The following is a 16979-nucleotide window of genomic DNA, read 5'->3' as shown; positions in this document are numbered from 1 at the left end:
ACCCTCATGGTGTCGGATGTTAACAGGTATTGAATGAGAAGACTACAATTCACGCGCTTATTCATATAGACCTCTAGATTTCAATGAAGTATTTGCCCAATATGATTTAGTTAAAGTTCTAATGCAGATCTACTTTACATTTATAGTTAATGCTCATTTATGTATGTTCATGTTGCCATAAACAATCCCAACATGATGCAAACATGGACAAATATGCACCACTCTTAACGCCAGGTACTGTACATTATTGGCCATCTATTAATTGATTAAATGGTGCAGACTTCGAGTAATAGAACAGTCCCTTTACACAGTGGTGGTGGTTCTACTACTGCTGTTGTAGGGACCTGAATGGAAGGGGGCGGGGGCCAATAGCTGCTGTACCCTCTGCAATGATGATAGTCCTGCCTCTAAATGGACCTATCATCTAGTGCAGTTATGTCTGCAGGCAGCATACGGTAGCTGGCACACACAACTGAATGCATCACAACTGAATGCTTATTTATTAAGAGTAACTGCAATTGGTCTGCATTTCTAACATAACGTCTTACGGCAAATAAGATTCTTCAGGTATCCAATACATGCTATTATTATTTTGTATGTTACAGCTGCATAGTTTTCTTAATAGAATTTGATATAACATAGAATTTGACGGCAGGTAAGAACCACTTGGCCCATCTAGTCTGCCCCCTTTTTAACCTTATTGATACAGGTTGAGTATCCCTTATCCAAAATGCTTGGGACCAGAAGTATTTTGGATATCGGATTTTTCCGTATTTTGGAATAATTGCATACCATAATGAGATATCATGGCGATGGGACCTAAGTCTAAGCACAGAATACATTTATGTTACATATACACCTTATACACACAGCCTGAAGGTCAGTTTAGCCAATATTTTTAATAACTTTGTGCATTAAACAAAGTGTGTGTACATTCACACAATTCATTTATGTTTCATATACACCTTATACACACAGCCTGAAGGTCATTTAATATAATATTTTTTAATAACTTTGTGCATTAAACAAAGTGTGTCTACATTCACACAATTCATTTATGTTTCATATACACCTTATGCACACAGCCTGATGTCATTTAATACAATATTTTTAATAACTGTGTATTAAACAAAGTTTGTGTACATTGAGCCATCAAAAAACAAAGATTTCACTATCTCACTCTCACTCAAAACAGTCCGTATTTTGGAATATTCGGTATTTCGGAATATTTGGATATGGGATACTCAACCTGTACTTCAAACCCTCTTAGATCCTTAGTGCTTTGAAAGGATATTCTTCTGTCTATCCCATGCCCAGTACTGAAAACTGGCTGAGCTACTGGATCACCAAAGTAAAACACTTCAGGCAGCACATCACACAACATCCTCTCCCACAGCCCACTCACTTTTGTAAGATGATGCTCAGAGGAGAAGCCCAGGCCGTACACTGTATTGGCCCTACTATCTGCCCACTGGCCAAACTTCTGGGATGTTTTAGTGAAAGTCATGTTGGGGCTGATGGTGCTGTTGATTATTGCCTGTAAAAGCAAAAAAGAAGATTAGCATATGTAAAATGAAGAATTGATAATTATATCACTTACAACTCTCTGAGTTGGACCCATCTGCACCACTTTCACCTTCTGGAAAGCTAATGCAGAGTATTTGTGTATCTGCATGCGGAAGGCCAGCACGCACAGTGGGGGTAATTCCAAGTTGATCGCAGCAGGAACTTTGTTAGCAGTTGGGCAAAACCATGTGCACTGCAGGGGAGGCAGATATAACATGTGCAGAGAGAGAGATAGATTTGGGTGTGGTGAGTTCAATCTGCAATCTAAATTGCAGTGTAAAAATAAAGCAGCCAGTATTTACCCTGCACAGAAACAGAATAACCCACCCAAATCTAACTCTCTCTTCACATGTTATATCTGCCTCCCCTGCAGTGCACATGGTTTTGCCCAACTGCTAACAAAGTTCCTGCTGCGATCAACTTGGAATTACCCCCAGTGTTCATCATGAGTAAGGAGACTTACACCCAGCCCATGGTGGAAGAGATTCATCAGAAACAGGCGTCCTATCTGTGTCCCCACACTACGAGCAAGCACAGAAGTCTTATTTCATCCCCCACAACACGCCCAGGGGAATGATCAGTTGTGTGTGGCCACAGAACAGATCCGTGGGCCAGTTTCCACCCAGAAACGCCATTCCACAGAAAGAGCGATCCATCAACGGTAGGATCCATCCATTCGCACTTTCCATCTAGCGCTGTGTGGACATGCATGGGGTGGCGTATGTATAGTAAGAGATTGCTTTTCTGCCCGTATTTTAATTTGCGGTTGAATGAAAGTCAGCCCATGTACCATGTTGTGCATAGAGCACGTCGATGTCGCTGATTAAAATCTGGTTGTGGTTGGCTCCAGAGTGCAAAATACAGGAACAGATGTGTCTACATACAGTATACTCTTTCCACAGTCATGCCAAACAGTCCTTCCGCAGCGTTTCATTGGCGACTTTGTACATATTTAAAACTAATCCCTATGCGGTTAAAGTCGCAGCCCGGTATCTCTGGTACAGATTGAGTGGTGTTTGCTGCATCTAAAGTGCGAACAAGATGCAAATCCAAATGCTATCCTTCAGGCGTGGCTCATTCTCGCCAGGCATCTCATGCCACATAGCGCATTGAGGCTAGATGTATGCCAATCGTGTGGTAGCAAATCAATCCAGAAAACAAATGAAAAAAATAACTGGGAAAACGATCCAAGATGCTTTTGGACACTATACCAAAAAAAAGCACGACAATTTTCCTTAATATAAATACTAAAGAAAAACATGAAAATACATAATCATAAAAATAATAAACATCATGCAAACAGAAATATTTTCATCCAACAATTCAAATATGTAACTACTGTATCTAATGGTGCGTACACACTGTCCAATATAATCGGCCATTCAATAGAACATTGCGGGTCCGTCTGCCAGTGTGTACGAACGATATGTCTGAAGGCCGTCGTTCAAATATGCAGATACATAAATAGTAATAAGCCCAGATAGGGACAAATGCTTCTATGCCAAGATGGTTATTATGGCAGCAATACTGCAGTACGTCTTTAGTTCTATTATTCACACATGTGGAGGTGGTTTCAGGACAGACCCTTCTCACCGATATTCTCCAGCACCCTGATAACAGCACACCTCCTGTCATCGTCTGTGATTTATCCACAGCGGATGAGCTGGGAGGAGTTTGGTCTTTGCTCTCTTGTGCAATGTGTAGTGCTTTATGATTAACCTGCAATATTCGCATTTTCCATTTTTACACACACACACACACACACACAACTATATTTTTCAAGCTATGAAAAGCCATTTTTGCCAGCATACTGTAAACGCCATAGAAGGCTATATTACCGTTTTGATGCAAATGAACAATGTGTCAATGCAAGGAAAATCTATTATTTATCTGACCTTATCCTACTTTGAGTACTTTACAACTGTCCCATAGACTGTATTGGTGCGGTTATTCAACTCTATGGGGATCGTTTACGAAGCAGTGGCTTGAACAACACGCTTCCGATTGTGTTTAGTCCCCCAAAATTTAAAAGGGAAATGCTTTTACTAGCAACACATGGCAAGTAAAAGCATTGCCCTTTTAAAGAAACACAATCAGAAGTATCGGCTTTCCCAAGCCGTGACTTTTTAAATAAACCTCTATTAGCTTTCCGCCTTTAGGCTACACCTTCTAGAGATGTAGTTACCTATACTCGACAAAGGGAACCCACTAAAGCTGGTTTGAGTTTCCACTGGGTTAAACAACTATATGCCAGAAGTTCTCAAAAACGGTCCTCGAGGCACCTCAACGGTCCAGGTTTTAGGTATTGCCATGGCTCTGCACAGATGGTTAAATCAAATTGACCGAGGTGCCTAGTAAGTCACCTGTGGCCAAGCATGGATAAACTTAAAACTTGGACCATTGGGGTGTCTTGAGGGACGCGTTTGAGAACCTCCGAACTATGCACATGCACAGAAAATTCACAGTGATCCCTCTCTGACAGCGTTGGGCTACTGGTAATTCAGAAGAGGAAACCATTGAGGAGGGACATCCAGCACATCACTGGACAGAGAGCTGGCAGTACCTGGATACATATCGCAGAGAAAAGCAGAGATAAACTAACGGCAGATGTTAAATGGAGCCTATAGTTGAAGTAATTTTCAAAGTACAAGGGCTCTATTTACTAACATATACTGCAACCGGAGGTATCTTGTTTTGTATAGCTATTTTTCACAGCGATACATGCTGAGGTACCACCTCAGCATGTAGGTACCACCAGTATTTATCATGCTGAGGTACCACCAGTATTTATCAATGCTTACATGTCCGGTGATGTCTCTGTCTGGGTTGCCAGCAGCCTAACCCTGCTGGGAAAGGCCAATGGGAAATGAACATGTATGGCATATGATACTATACATGCGTGTAGTTATTTATCCGGTCAGATCCCCATTACCAGATATAGGCCACACCATCTGAAGATGGTATTACCTAGCAGTGGAAAGCTAGGCTTTTCGATGATAGATAGAGTTAAGCCGCTATCCTCCAGAGTCTACGTAGATGGCAGAACAGGTGCACAAGTGAGGGCAAGGTCTTTACCTGTTGTTAAACTGCAGAGAGAGTTGACAGAGCTTCTTGCCAGTGCTTTCACCTACAAATCAGCTCTCTGACACGCCAAGTAAATTCCATTCACAGAGAAAAGTAGAATCATCACAAAAACTTTGAGAACATCTGTCATGGAAAAGCGGGGAATGGCATTTGCTGACGACATCTCAGATCCACAAATATAGCTTAGAGCCTAAAAAAAATTAATTAAACTGCTGCATTCCCAAATGAATGTTTATTTAAAATGTGTCTGCTAGACGATGCACCTCTCCATCAATGTGGATAATAAAATAGCTGGCTGTTGCGGAAAGACTCAATTGTATGACATATATGAATGAGTCAGCCCTGCAGCTGTATGTGCAGCATCAAAATAGCCCTTTTCATATAGAAAATAAATGTGGTGTAGTCAGGAGTTCTAGTTTTGCGGCCAGGTTTTGATATGGTTGGGCTATTAAGTCAACAGCGTGAATAGAAATTAAAGTTCAGAACAGAATTACAGTACCGGAGTGATTAGTAGATGGATTATATGTAAAGAGGTTTCTTAAGGTACTGCAGGCTGCACCTAATTATTCAGAATTGCTAAACCCATAGATGAAGATGGAAGTTTGGGCTCCTGGAACATAGTTTTATGTTATGATGCCTTAAAATAATATTTTGCAAATTTTTTCAAGCATGTAGGTTTAAGGCTAGATCTAGTTAGATGTGGCCCTGGATGTGAGGGCGATAGCATGCTTAAGGAAAGAACATGCATGCTGCATTACTTTAGGCTACAAGCTAAATAGCAAATGATGAACACATTAAATCATGTGTGTTTTAGAGATTGCGTATTAGAATCAGCGCCTACCCAGAAGTCTTCTTTCTTTGGACATTTCATATAATATTATTTAATAAATATCTTTTAATGTGCCGCTTACTAGACTTATTAGAACTGATGCAGCTGTAATCAGTTATGCCCCTTAAGCAGCAAGTGGATGCTTTTGGTCTGAATATAGCTCTGCATTGCCCAGATGCGGATGACTGGTTACGGAACAAGCGCAGAGTGAAAACATGAAAACTGCGCTCCCCAAATAGATCTGGGTTTCGCTCTGCACCAGTCTCACTGACGGCAGACATTTAGGTCATACCACTATTTGTAAGCTAGTGATACCCAGAGCCATATTAACAATGGAGCCCCAGGCCTCTACACAAAAATAAGCCCGTCATCATGACAGCAAGATCATGAACAGTCGCCCAGCTGGCAATATCATAAGCAATAAAATTGTATATCTAGTTTCCTCACAAAATAATGCAATCTTTATGTGTTTGAGGTAACAAACCTTTATGTATTTAAGGTTTATTAGGGCCTATACAGTGTATGCCCACACAGCACCAGCCACACCCACAGGATACTGGCCACACCCATATGGTACTGGACACACCCACACAGCACTGGCCACTGCTCCTCGGCTTCTCACAATAGAATCAAGGCTCACTGGTATTTCCTTATGATATGGACCTCTAGTCTGATGAATACTGAATCAACTTGACAGGGGAAAGGTAAGTATACTTATCTTACCCCAATGCCCCCCCTAAAACTGAGCCTCCCTTCCCCCAGCCTAAACCTAAACCTCCCTGGGCGTGCCTAACCCTAAATCTCCCCACCACAACCACCACGGCTTACCCGCCCGGCGGGTCGGCAAACACTTGGGATTCTGGTGCCGGGATTGTGTCCCTAGTTGGGATACCGCCGCAGACATTACGAGCAGTGTCGGATACCGGCGTCGGTATTTTGACTTACGGGATCCTGACTGGATACTGTGGGGACAGAGGATAGAGATGTGGGGAGACAAAGATATGACAGATAGACAGTAGGGGGCTCATAGATGAAAGATAGATAGATGGGGGGGGAGGGGCGAGGGGAGGTGAAAAAAAACACCTACAATGCTGGGCACGGGAGCAAGTGACCCGGCGAATTGCAGGTCCATGATACTAGTTATAAGTTAACCTGTCACTGACATACAGAGGAAGTGGTTTAGTTATACTGGCTTCATTTGTAATAACCACAACTATTAATATTAACATTCTGTATTCAATATGCATTTATAACAAAAGTGAGTGCATGTACACAGATACAGATATATAGGATAACTGTACCGAATGAGAATGTAATAACCGAGCGTTTAACCTTCATGACGTTATTTTATTATTCTTGTTGCACTTCGAGTATCTGAGTTACTCACTAGCAGTAAACTTAATTCATCTCAATAGGGACACACTGCACACACAATCAGACGTGGATAAGAAGCATTTACATAGGCATGTAGCTTCAACAATGTAAAGAGTTCCTGTACTGTCACAGATGCATGTTTAAAAAACCAAGACACGTGTAAATGCAGTTATATTACAGTTTATATCATTAAAAAAAAAAAAAAACCAATAAAGAACAAGGAGAATAGTCACTTTACCTTCGACCCATCCAGACTAATTATCCTGTAGACATTTCTTGTGCTATCATAGAAATAGGACACAGTAACTGCATGTTTGCTGGTGGGAACCCAGTTTTTCTTTGTGTTTGGATCAATCTGGAAGACATGAGCTTTGGTGCTAAAGATGGGTTGCTCCCTAAGGGAGAAAGAAAAAAAGAGAAAATCAAAATTACCCATTTGAAACAGTTTCATACAGTAACTAACCCGTAGCACAAGTAAGGTGTTACCATATATCATTACATGAGCATGTAGAGATATTATCCATTCTAGTATTAGTTGTAGCTATTCAGTGAGATTGGTAATGAGAGCATTGCTATGAAAAAGCTTAGTGGCTGGGTCACCACCCAACTGAAACAAGCTATAAAATAGCTAAATATAGACACTTGTATGGCCCGTCACTCCGCTCCCCAAGCCACCTGCTTGCTGCTACACGGTCTGTCACAGACAGTTATACTCTGCACTGCTGAACAATGGGTTCTGCCTACTTTTGCCAAGTGTTCAAGTGCATTTACAAGCATGTGCCAATTCCAAACCTCAATATGTGGCACAGGTTCATTAAATCACAGTGGTTACTCAAAGCCATAAATCGGAAAAGCACATGCACGGTTTACTGCAAAATATAAAAATGTGTGTTACATTGTTAATCATCATTATGGTCAATCTGGGACCTGCATGCTGAAATAACATATTTCCAATGGTCTACAGACCCATTCTGCAATGTTATGTCAATGTATGTACCACACGTCCTGTGTATTACTTCAGTTTTAAAGCTGCACTAAGACCTACTGTAGGAAAAAAGGGGACTTCTTCCAACATTTTCTTTTTAGCCACCTTTAAATGGCAGCAGAAGCGGTGTGTAAGCCAGGAGGCCAATTGGAAGCAGCCAGTGTTAACATCGTTAATGAAACTTTTGACTAAAAGTAATAGTCGACAAAGTTTATTGCATGACTAAAATTAGACTACGGGGTATATGCAATTGGATTCAACACAATTCGACAATCGACAATCGATTACGAATCCCATAAATATGGGACCCCTTTCAGTGCGTGGATCGTGTTTTGCATTTTTTTATTTTGCCAAGTACGTGGATTACACATTAAGAAGAGGACCGATCTACACTGGATTGTTGCGAGTATAATTTTATTTACAGGTACCCCGTGGATTCTACGTGGAGAAAGGGACCGAGCCTTTGTGTCAACATAGGTAAGTATGTGTGTATGTTGGTGTGCATGTATGTAATAAAGTTGTACTGTCACGGTGTGTGTGTACTGTTTTTATTTGGGTATTTTTTTGTAGTAGAACTACAGGTACCAGCGGGCCCGTTCCCCCCCGCATGCTGGTACTTGTGGTTCTCCAAGTACCAGCTTGCGGGGGAGGCTTGCTGGGACTTGTAGTTCTGCTACAAAAAACGATATTCTTTTTTTTTTTTTTACACTTGCCTATCAGCCTCCCATCCGCCGCCCTTGGATGGGGGGGGGGGGGGGGGCAGCCTCGGGCTTCACCCCTGGCCCTTGGGTGGCTGGAGGGGGGACCCCTTGATTTAAGGGGTCCCTACTCCTCCAGGGTACCCCGGCCAGGGGTGACTAGTTGGGGATTTAATGCCACGGCCGCAGGGACCGGTATGAAAGTGTCCCCCGGCTGTGGCATTATCTCTCCAGCTAGTGGAGCCCGGTGCTGGTGTTAAAAATACGGTGGACCCCTACGTGTTTTGTCCCCCGTATTTTTGGCACCAGGACCGGACGCAGAGCCCGGTGCTGGTTGTTAAAATACGGGGGATCCCCTGTCATTTCCCCCCCCGTATTTTTACAACCAGGACTGGCTCAAAGAGCCCGAGGCTGGTTATGCTTAGGAGGGGGGACCCCACGCAATTATTTTCAGGAATTTTAACCCATTCCCACTGAAAAACATGCACTGATCTCTCCATATTATTTTAGTCATTAAAAAAATATATATTCTTTTAAAAAATATATTAAATAATACTTGTGGCTCCTAAATGGACAAACCAAGTAGATAATCCCTTCTAATATAAATAGATATGCTATTAGCAATCAAAAAAAAAAAAACACACAAAAAAAAAAACATGCTTTCAAAAATTTTTATTAGATCACGACAGCAAAATGAGGCGGAATGAAATTGACGAAATGACTGTTGAAAAGCACTGTTGTCGAATCGACATTCTTCAATTGAATATACTTTTGTCGAAAAGCCGCATTTTTACCATTGCAGACATGTCGAATTTGAGAAATGTCGAATTGCAAAAAGTCGAATCTGAAATGGCAGGTTTTTTGTCGAAAAGTACTGTATTGCATTGTCGAATCCAATTCGACAGGTTTTTTTTGTCGAAAATGCCCCGTTTTCGACATTTGCGGCAATTCGACCGCAATTGCATATACCCCTAAATTGGACTAATATGAAAAACAGAGATCCACTGACTAAATCTTGACTAAAACTAAGCAAAAAATAAAAAAAGCAACTTATGGCCGGTACACACTAGAAGACTTGAGAGATGTTAATAGGACAAAAAAGGAGGGGTCACACAGACAAGCAATGATCATTTATGCATTTATTACCAAATTTATATATTAGTTCTTTCCCATTTGTATCTCATTAAGTCACAGTCAATTCGGGAGGTGCTCATGGAATACAGTTTTACATGTAGAGACAACTGAAGAAGAGCAAAGTATTCCTTGTTTTGGCACTCTCAAACTAATATATTTATTTACTCAAAGTCATATACCCATAAAAAGGTCCATACACAAGGGCGTTTTTGCCAAGCGTGTATGCACAGCGATGATTGCTGACATCGCTGGGCTGAAAAGCGCTCAGTGCGTTCATCTACTGGTAATACCAGTAGATGAACGGCGGCTGCCAGCGATGAAGCTCACCGCTCATCGTTTGGGCATACACACTGGGCGGCTATGAGCTGAAAGCAGCTCAACACACCAAAAGTGACCTGTTTTCAGCTCAAAATCGCCTGGTGTGTATGGGCCTTTAGACTTGAGAAATGTGAAAGATGAGCAATTTGGAAGATAAGCGATTTTCCTCAAGTCCCTGACAAACAATATGGAGTACACTTTTTTTTTTCTTCTTACAAACGATCTGAATGAGGAACGATTTGGCTGGGATTGAACTGCTGGGTACTTTACGTCTCTCCACTTTATCACTACACAAGGCTTACTACGTCTGCACCATAAAGAGAATATTGTCCCAAGAAATGTGTGGGATTATTTTATGTAATGAAAGGTCACATTCTGTGAATCCACAAAGTAGATTTGTATCTATGCAGTAATACCACAGCATTGGAGCCAATTCAAGATGGCAGTAATTACAGCTGCGTTGCTCGCATGGGTAATAATGCAGATATTCACCCATATGTGGAGCTGCTACAAATTGTTAGATTATTTAGTAAAAACAACAGAACTGGCTAGCACTTTATATATTTGGTCACAAGCACACAACCCTAAATTTTATATATTGCCATATTACTTTCTCTTGCATTTCTGGATGTTCTGATCTTGTCTACCTTTGCTCCAAAACAGACGTTTTCATATTCTAGTAGTAAATCATAAACCTCTCTACAAAGCAGCAGGCGGTAGAACAGAAACGCATATTGTCAGTATTCTGCAGCTCAACTAATACCCCTTTCGCACTTCCATAAATATTTTGGGTTATTGCACCTGAATGCGCAACAACCCGGGATATTGTGCAGTATGAAAGCACTCTGTTGAAATTACCCAGGTCGAGCAACCCGGCATTTCAACCCTGGTAACTCGCAGGGTTGAACACAGGTTCAACCCGGCTCACAGTGCAGTGTGAACGGGTATCCAGGACCCATTCACACCATAGGAAGAGCCAGCGGTTGGAGATGATCTTATCTCCGAGCGCCGGCTCAGGATGCGTTGGCAGTGACTTCACCAACCCGGCAATGAACTGGGTCGGGCCGCCAGTCTGGAAAGGGTCTCAGCCGGGTCGCACCTGGGATAACCCGTGTACAAAATACCAAGTGCGACTCGGCAATGCAATGTGAAAGGCGTAATAATATGTTACAAGACAGAGGAAAGTGCTTCTTACTAATAAACCACAGTACAGACAGGGTGGTCCCCCTGCATGATGGCCCGCCTTTTTTCCTAGGAGGTGGAGTTAAGATCAAGCATCAGGGGTGCCCTGGGCCACGGTGGCATATGCCTTACCAGACTGGTTTTATAATGGACTACCTTGGCAGGCCTAAAAAAAAAAAAAAAAAAAAAAAAAAAAAAAGGCTCTCCTCTTCTTCTGGTGGGGAGTGGGGACAAAGCTAAAACATGGCCCAGGCACTGCTGCTGTGGCTGGTTACTGATGTTCCCCAGGAGATTTCCTCTCTGCATCACTTCCAGGAAGCAGACAGTGGGGAGAGGTGTCAAACCTCCAAGACAGATAGAGCAGAGACGTTCCCCATATCAACCAATAATACCCTTTTCACACTGCCAATGCCGGAGGGGATCCGGCATTGGCAGCTGCTGTAGGCTTTCCCGACCCGGCAATATGCTGGGCAGGTTGCCATAGCAACTGGGGCGGAGCCGGTGGCAGGGGCAGAGGTGGAGGCGGCGCTGGGAGATGAGCTCATCTCCGCGCCGCCTCTCCCCATCTACTAAACGGGTCCCGGGACGCATCGACCGGGGGGCCCGTTTACGCAGCCACTGACCCGGTATTCAACCCGGGTATAACACTGCTTTATTCCCGGGTTGGATTGCCGGGTCAGCCGACCCGCGATTTAGGCAATGCCCCTTTCACACCACACGCCAACCCGGCAATATGCCTGGTCGATACCGGGTTATTTGTGCGGTGTGAAAGGGGTATAAGCTTCTAACTATCATTTTTTCTAGCACAGTCTATAAAATGTCAGTTAGAAGCAGACTGAAGTCTATGGGAATCATCTCCACTTTATCGCTCTGAAATGATTGATACAGAAATGTCTTGGAAAAGTGATGGGCGGTCCTGGGTGGTGGCTTGGCGCAATAATAGGGATGGCCCATCTTATGGGCGTGTTATGGGAGTGGCGGTGAAAGTGGTAGCATGCACATACGCTCAGCTGATCACACAGGAGGCCATACTCGGATGGAGAAACTGCACCTGGATGATGCACCTAAACGTGGGTATTAATGCATGTACAGTCACTTATTGTGAGTAACTCAGGGGTCTGTTCCTGTAGCAGAGAAAAACCCTGTTTTGCAGAAAACAGGTCTTTTCTCTGCTTTCCGCTAGTCACAGAGTGGGTTACCGTGCAGAAGTTTTTGACTTCTCCAGCGGCATAATCACATCACCATACTTTAGTATGTGAAAGCGGCTCACGAAGGAGTGGAAAGCTCAGCTTTCCCCTTCTCTATGGAGTTCAGATTCGCCATCTCAGCATGGTAATCTGAACTCTGGTGCAGTAACCGCAGGGAAGTTCAATGCTTCCATGCTCTCTGTCCGGGACCCGGCACTGGCTCTGCCCCCTGACCTCTCATCAGCCACTGTAGCCTCCCAGGAGGTCAGCCAGCGGCGCATGTGCAGAAGTGACCTGTTGGCTGACTCCCAACACAGGCAGAGGGGACCGCAGCTGAAGACCCCACCGATGGAACCCTGGATACCACACTGCATCGCCGAAGAGGGGAGTATACATGAATTGCTACTTATCAAAGCTATACATCGCATCAAACTGATACGACGTATAATAAGTAACAACTCATTTTTTGTTTTCTTTATGAATAGACTCCTCAGTCCTTGCACATTCGGAGGTACGGATGTACACAAAGGAAGAACTCTGTAGCGGCATTTGCATAAAGTCGCAGACAGGTGACCAGCAACAGACGCGGCCGTTACGGCATCCATCTCTAAATAAACCCTACTGCATGGTCTGGTGTGTTCCTTTCCCTGTTTCCAGACACCCATCTGCCACAATGTCCCTCATTGCTTGGATACCCCCCTGCCATAGTTACCCCTAGTTGCTGCCAGATACCCCACTATCTCTCATCACTGCCAGATACCCAGCTGCAACACTTCTCCTGCTTCCAGTCTCCCCCATGTGCCATACTCTTATTTGCTGCTGGCACACTGGTGCTCATGGTCAGTGACCCCCATCTGCCACTGAAGCCGATAACATTTCTCCTGTCTTCTGCCAGACATTCCCTGCTGCTGCACCTGACCTGCCACCATTGTCCCCTAGGGCTAATCTCACTGCACAACTTCACTGGAAAGATATGGAAATAGGGACAGGGAGCAAAAGACTGTTCTACTGTTCTAGATATATTACAGTTCTCATTTTTAGGATTACAAAAATAGTCTTTACTCCAACCCAGGCCAGCGCATTTAATATATATGCTGGCTAGTTCCCCTGGGGATTGGCAGCGCTCTGTGTATAAGGCATCACGCAGCACCCAGGACTCAGCATAAGGCATCTCCTTCTAAGACCTCCCCCGTAATCCCATTGGTAAGTTTCCCAGGAGTCTGTGGGCAGGCTTAGAAGAAATGTAATGCATTATGCAGAGCCCCGGGTCCTGCATTGCGCCTTATATACACACACACACACACACACACACACACACACACACACACACAGCACTGACGCATACCTCCCAACTGTCCCGATTTTGGGGACTGTCCCGCTGTCCCACCCGCGGGCCGCAGTGTCCCGCGGTGGGGGGGGGGGGGAAGGCAGTTGGGAGGCTCCATCTCTCGCTGCCCTGCTTAGCAGAGCAGCGGTGAATAGACGCTGTGCGCATGCGCACAGCGTCTATTCAGTGCAGACAGAGGGAGAGGAGGCATGCCAGCGGCTCACAGAGCGCTGGGCATGCCCCCTCAGTGATGAAAACGGGGGCGTGGCTCGTGATCGCCCCGTAGTGAATCCACGCCCCTTTTCAATAGACCACGCCCCTTTGTGTCCCTCTTCAGGTAGGGTAAAAGTTGGGAGGTATGCTGACAATACCCGTTGGAACGAGACAGCACATACACTATATTCGATACATCAGAACATGCATTTTTATAAATGCTAAGCAGTGGTCCCCTGCACTATATGGTCGGTGCTGCAGCTGCCGTTGCATAATATGAACTGGGGGTACTGTAATGCCAAATGTGAATTGGAAGAGGGGCATGGGGGGGGGGGGGGGACTGTGTTGTATGTGTATTGGCAGCCCTACTATGTGACATAACATGAACTAGGGCACTAGAATGTTTCATAAAGTAAACTAGGGAACTACTATGGAGCATAACATTATCTATGGCACTACTATGGTTCAGAAAATAAACCAGGGCACTGTTATGTTCCACGTATCTTTGGAGCAAAGTACACCCGATTTACTCCCAGCTCTGCATCAGTAACTTGATTAGCACTTTTGAGGTTCTGAATAGCAATGGGACATCATCCAATTCTATTAATTACAAGGACCATTAGTTTCCCTTGACACGTATGTAGCACTGATTAGCCAAGAAAACAGCCAAGTTTTGCATAGAACTTAATGGCAGAATGGAACTCGCGGATACATGTATTTTGTATTATTTGGTTCTGTGCAACTCTCTCTTTTTTCAATTATGTAACTTTGGAAATTGTCCGTTTTGTCCACTCTAGCAACTCAGCAGCCAATATATAAACGAGGTACTAAACTAAATAAAATATTTACCTGTATAAAAGACACACACTTCTCGGTGCACTCTTCTTGTACAGTAAAAACAGTGCAGTAAATCTGTCTCGGATTATGGATATAGCAGACTATGGATTATGGATATAGCCGACTATGTGCTCTCCTTGGTCTAATCACTCAGTGGAGGAGGAGCCTACCACATCAGGGCTAATAGGATAGATAAAATTACCCGCGGCCATCGACTATTGCTTAGATACCAAAACCCCTCCCCCCCCCCCCCCTCCCCGCGCCCCCCCAATGACACAAAAGGCTTTCCTGTGATGCTCTATGCACTGTAAATGTATGGTATTTTAAATATTAAAATACACTTTGGAATTTATTACAATTTTCTTATTGCCAAAATTGTATTTTTTTGTACCAATATACAGTAAAAGGTAGCTCCTTGCCAGGGACAGCTTGCCAATGCCTTTGCATGGCTGGAGAAAGGGGCCTATTGATACATAATAATGTCTGTCATTACTGCTCTGTGATTACATACAGGGGGAGATGTATCCAGCATTGAAGAGAAATAAAGTAGAAAGCTAAAGAACCAACTAATCAATTTATACCGGCCATGTTACAGGCGGTGTTTGAAAAAGGACAGCTAGGAGCTGATTGGTTTCTACTTTATCTCTCACCAAGTTTTGATTCATCTCCTCCACAATATGAAGGGCCCCAATAGAAAATATTGCACTGGAGCTAGAGCATTAAAGATTTGGTTTATCCTGTCTCCAAGATTAGGTTTATCCTGTCTTCTACCATCCTATTACAGTATTAAGTATCTGGTTTTTAATTTTAATATTTAATAGAAACTTTTGCTTACTATATTTTTAGTTCCTTATGCAATCATTACATTGCAGGAAAAGTTATATTTTTGTAATGCAGCTGTATGATGTCTGAAGGGCAAAAAAATATTTAAGCAACTCTATTAAATCCAAAAAATAAGCATCTACAATAGAAATGTCTTGTAGATAGATACTACAATAAATTGGCAATCACAGAACAGAGATGTGTGCAAAGAAACCAGTAACAGGAAGAGTAAATGAGAGCTGTATAGGCACAAAATTATATAAGGAGTCTTTGGTTTGTGATGGGTTAATGAAGAGAACAGTTTGCTAGTGGTGTTTTGGTTTAGCCTATCAGGGTAATTAAGGGAGGGAGATAGATAGATATCTATCTCATACTTACCTACTTTCCTGCCTCCTCCTCCGGGAGGAGGCAGCGTTGTAGGTGAATGGGGGCGTGGCCGGCAGCAGGACGGGCGGTTCGGGGGCGTGGCCGGCAGCAGGATGGGCTGTCCGGGGGCGTTGCATACGGGTCGCGTCATCGTAACTCCACCCCCCGCTGTGCCGAGAAACAAGGCTCTGCATAGCGGGGGGCGGAGCTACGATGACGCGATTCAGCGCGAATCGCGTCATCGGACCCCCTCGGCCTGCCTACTTGTTCACTGCTGCGGGCGGCCGAGAGGGAAAGCGGGAGGCTTGCCCACCTTTCCGGGGGGCCGGGAGGGTCACCCGATTTTCGGGAGCCTCCCGGCCATTCCGGGAGGGTAGGCAAGTATGATCTCTCTCTATCTATCTATATATAAATAATCAATCAATCAGCAGCACTTCCTTTTGAGTGAATGGAAAGCCCGCCCACCCTCCCCTTTTGTTATTTTGCGGCTCTCTGATTTGGCTTCAATTTCAATTCTACTTCAGGTGGGAAGGCGCTTTTGACCAGCGGCCACATGGGGCATAAGTGGTCTTTGAGGGGCACCTACCCTTTTCAAGAACAGCTAATGAGTTCTGCCCGTACGGGGGGACGATGGGCATTTTCTATAGGAAATGGTCACGCTATGCCATAGTAAGGGGTGGTGTTGCCGTCTCAATGCAGGTTATGCCTTTGGCCGGATGAGGCGTTTAAGTCATCTCATATTATAGAAGTGGGGGCGTTTAAGTCGCCGCCATTATTGTTATAACATCAATTGGCTAAAGCTGGTCATCAACCGTTTTCCTTGCCATCCCTTACTAGAAGGGTCATTCCACTTAATAAATACCTAATGTCCTTTTAAACTTACGCAGTTGTTGTCCGTGTCTTATTTTTGTCTGTGTCTTTCTTGTAGAAATAAGCTAGCTTAATGGTTATGCAACGGTTAATCACAATAAATCAATAGACGCCTTAGGTATTTTACCTTTTTTTTCCTTTTTGGTTTTCGAGTAATGTCAACAAACAAGTGTAATGTAAACTCTGT

At 43.8% G+C, this 16979-nt stretch overlaps 1 protein-coding gene across 5 annotated transcripts in view; it reads right to left on the bottom strand.

The window, feature by feature from the left end:
• HOMER1 (homer scaffold protein 1) overlaps positions 1-16979 on the bottom strand; it is a 185140-nt gene that overhangs the window by 135159 nt on the left and 33002 nt on the right. For 3 of the 5 annotated variants that reach the window (XM_063963511.1, XM_063963524.1, XM_063963528.1), the window contains exons 1-3: positions 7353-7415; positions 7092-7248; positions 1406-1537 (exon numbers count right to left, since the gene is read on the bottom strand). In XM_063963511.1, coding sequence (XP_063819581.1) covers positions 1406-1537; positions 7092-7248; positions 7353-7360 — 297 coding nt within the window. In that variant the 5' untranslated portion in view covers positions 7361-7415. Of the gene's footprint in view, positions 1-1405; positions 1538-7091; positions 7249-7352; positions 7416-16979 lie in introns of those variants that run through there. The other 2 variants (XM_063963521.1, XM_063963516.1) reach the window with 1 other exon arrangement.

This window comes from Pseudophryne corroboree, chromosome 1 (genome assembly GCF_028390025.1).
Source record: "Pseudophryne corroboree isolate aPseCor3 chromosome 1, aPseCor3.hap2, whole genome shotgun sequence".
Lineage (NCBI taxonomy): Eukaryota > Metazoa > Chordata > Amphibia > Anura > Myobatrachidae > Pseudophryne > Pseudophryne corroboree.
This window is presented reverse-complemented; position numbering and strand designations above follow the sequence as displayed.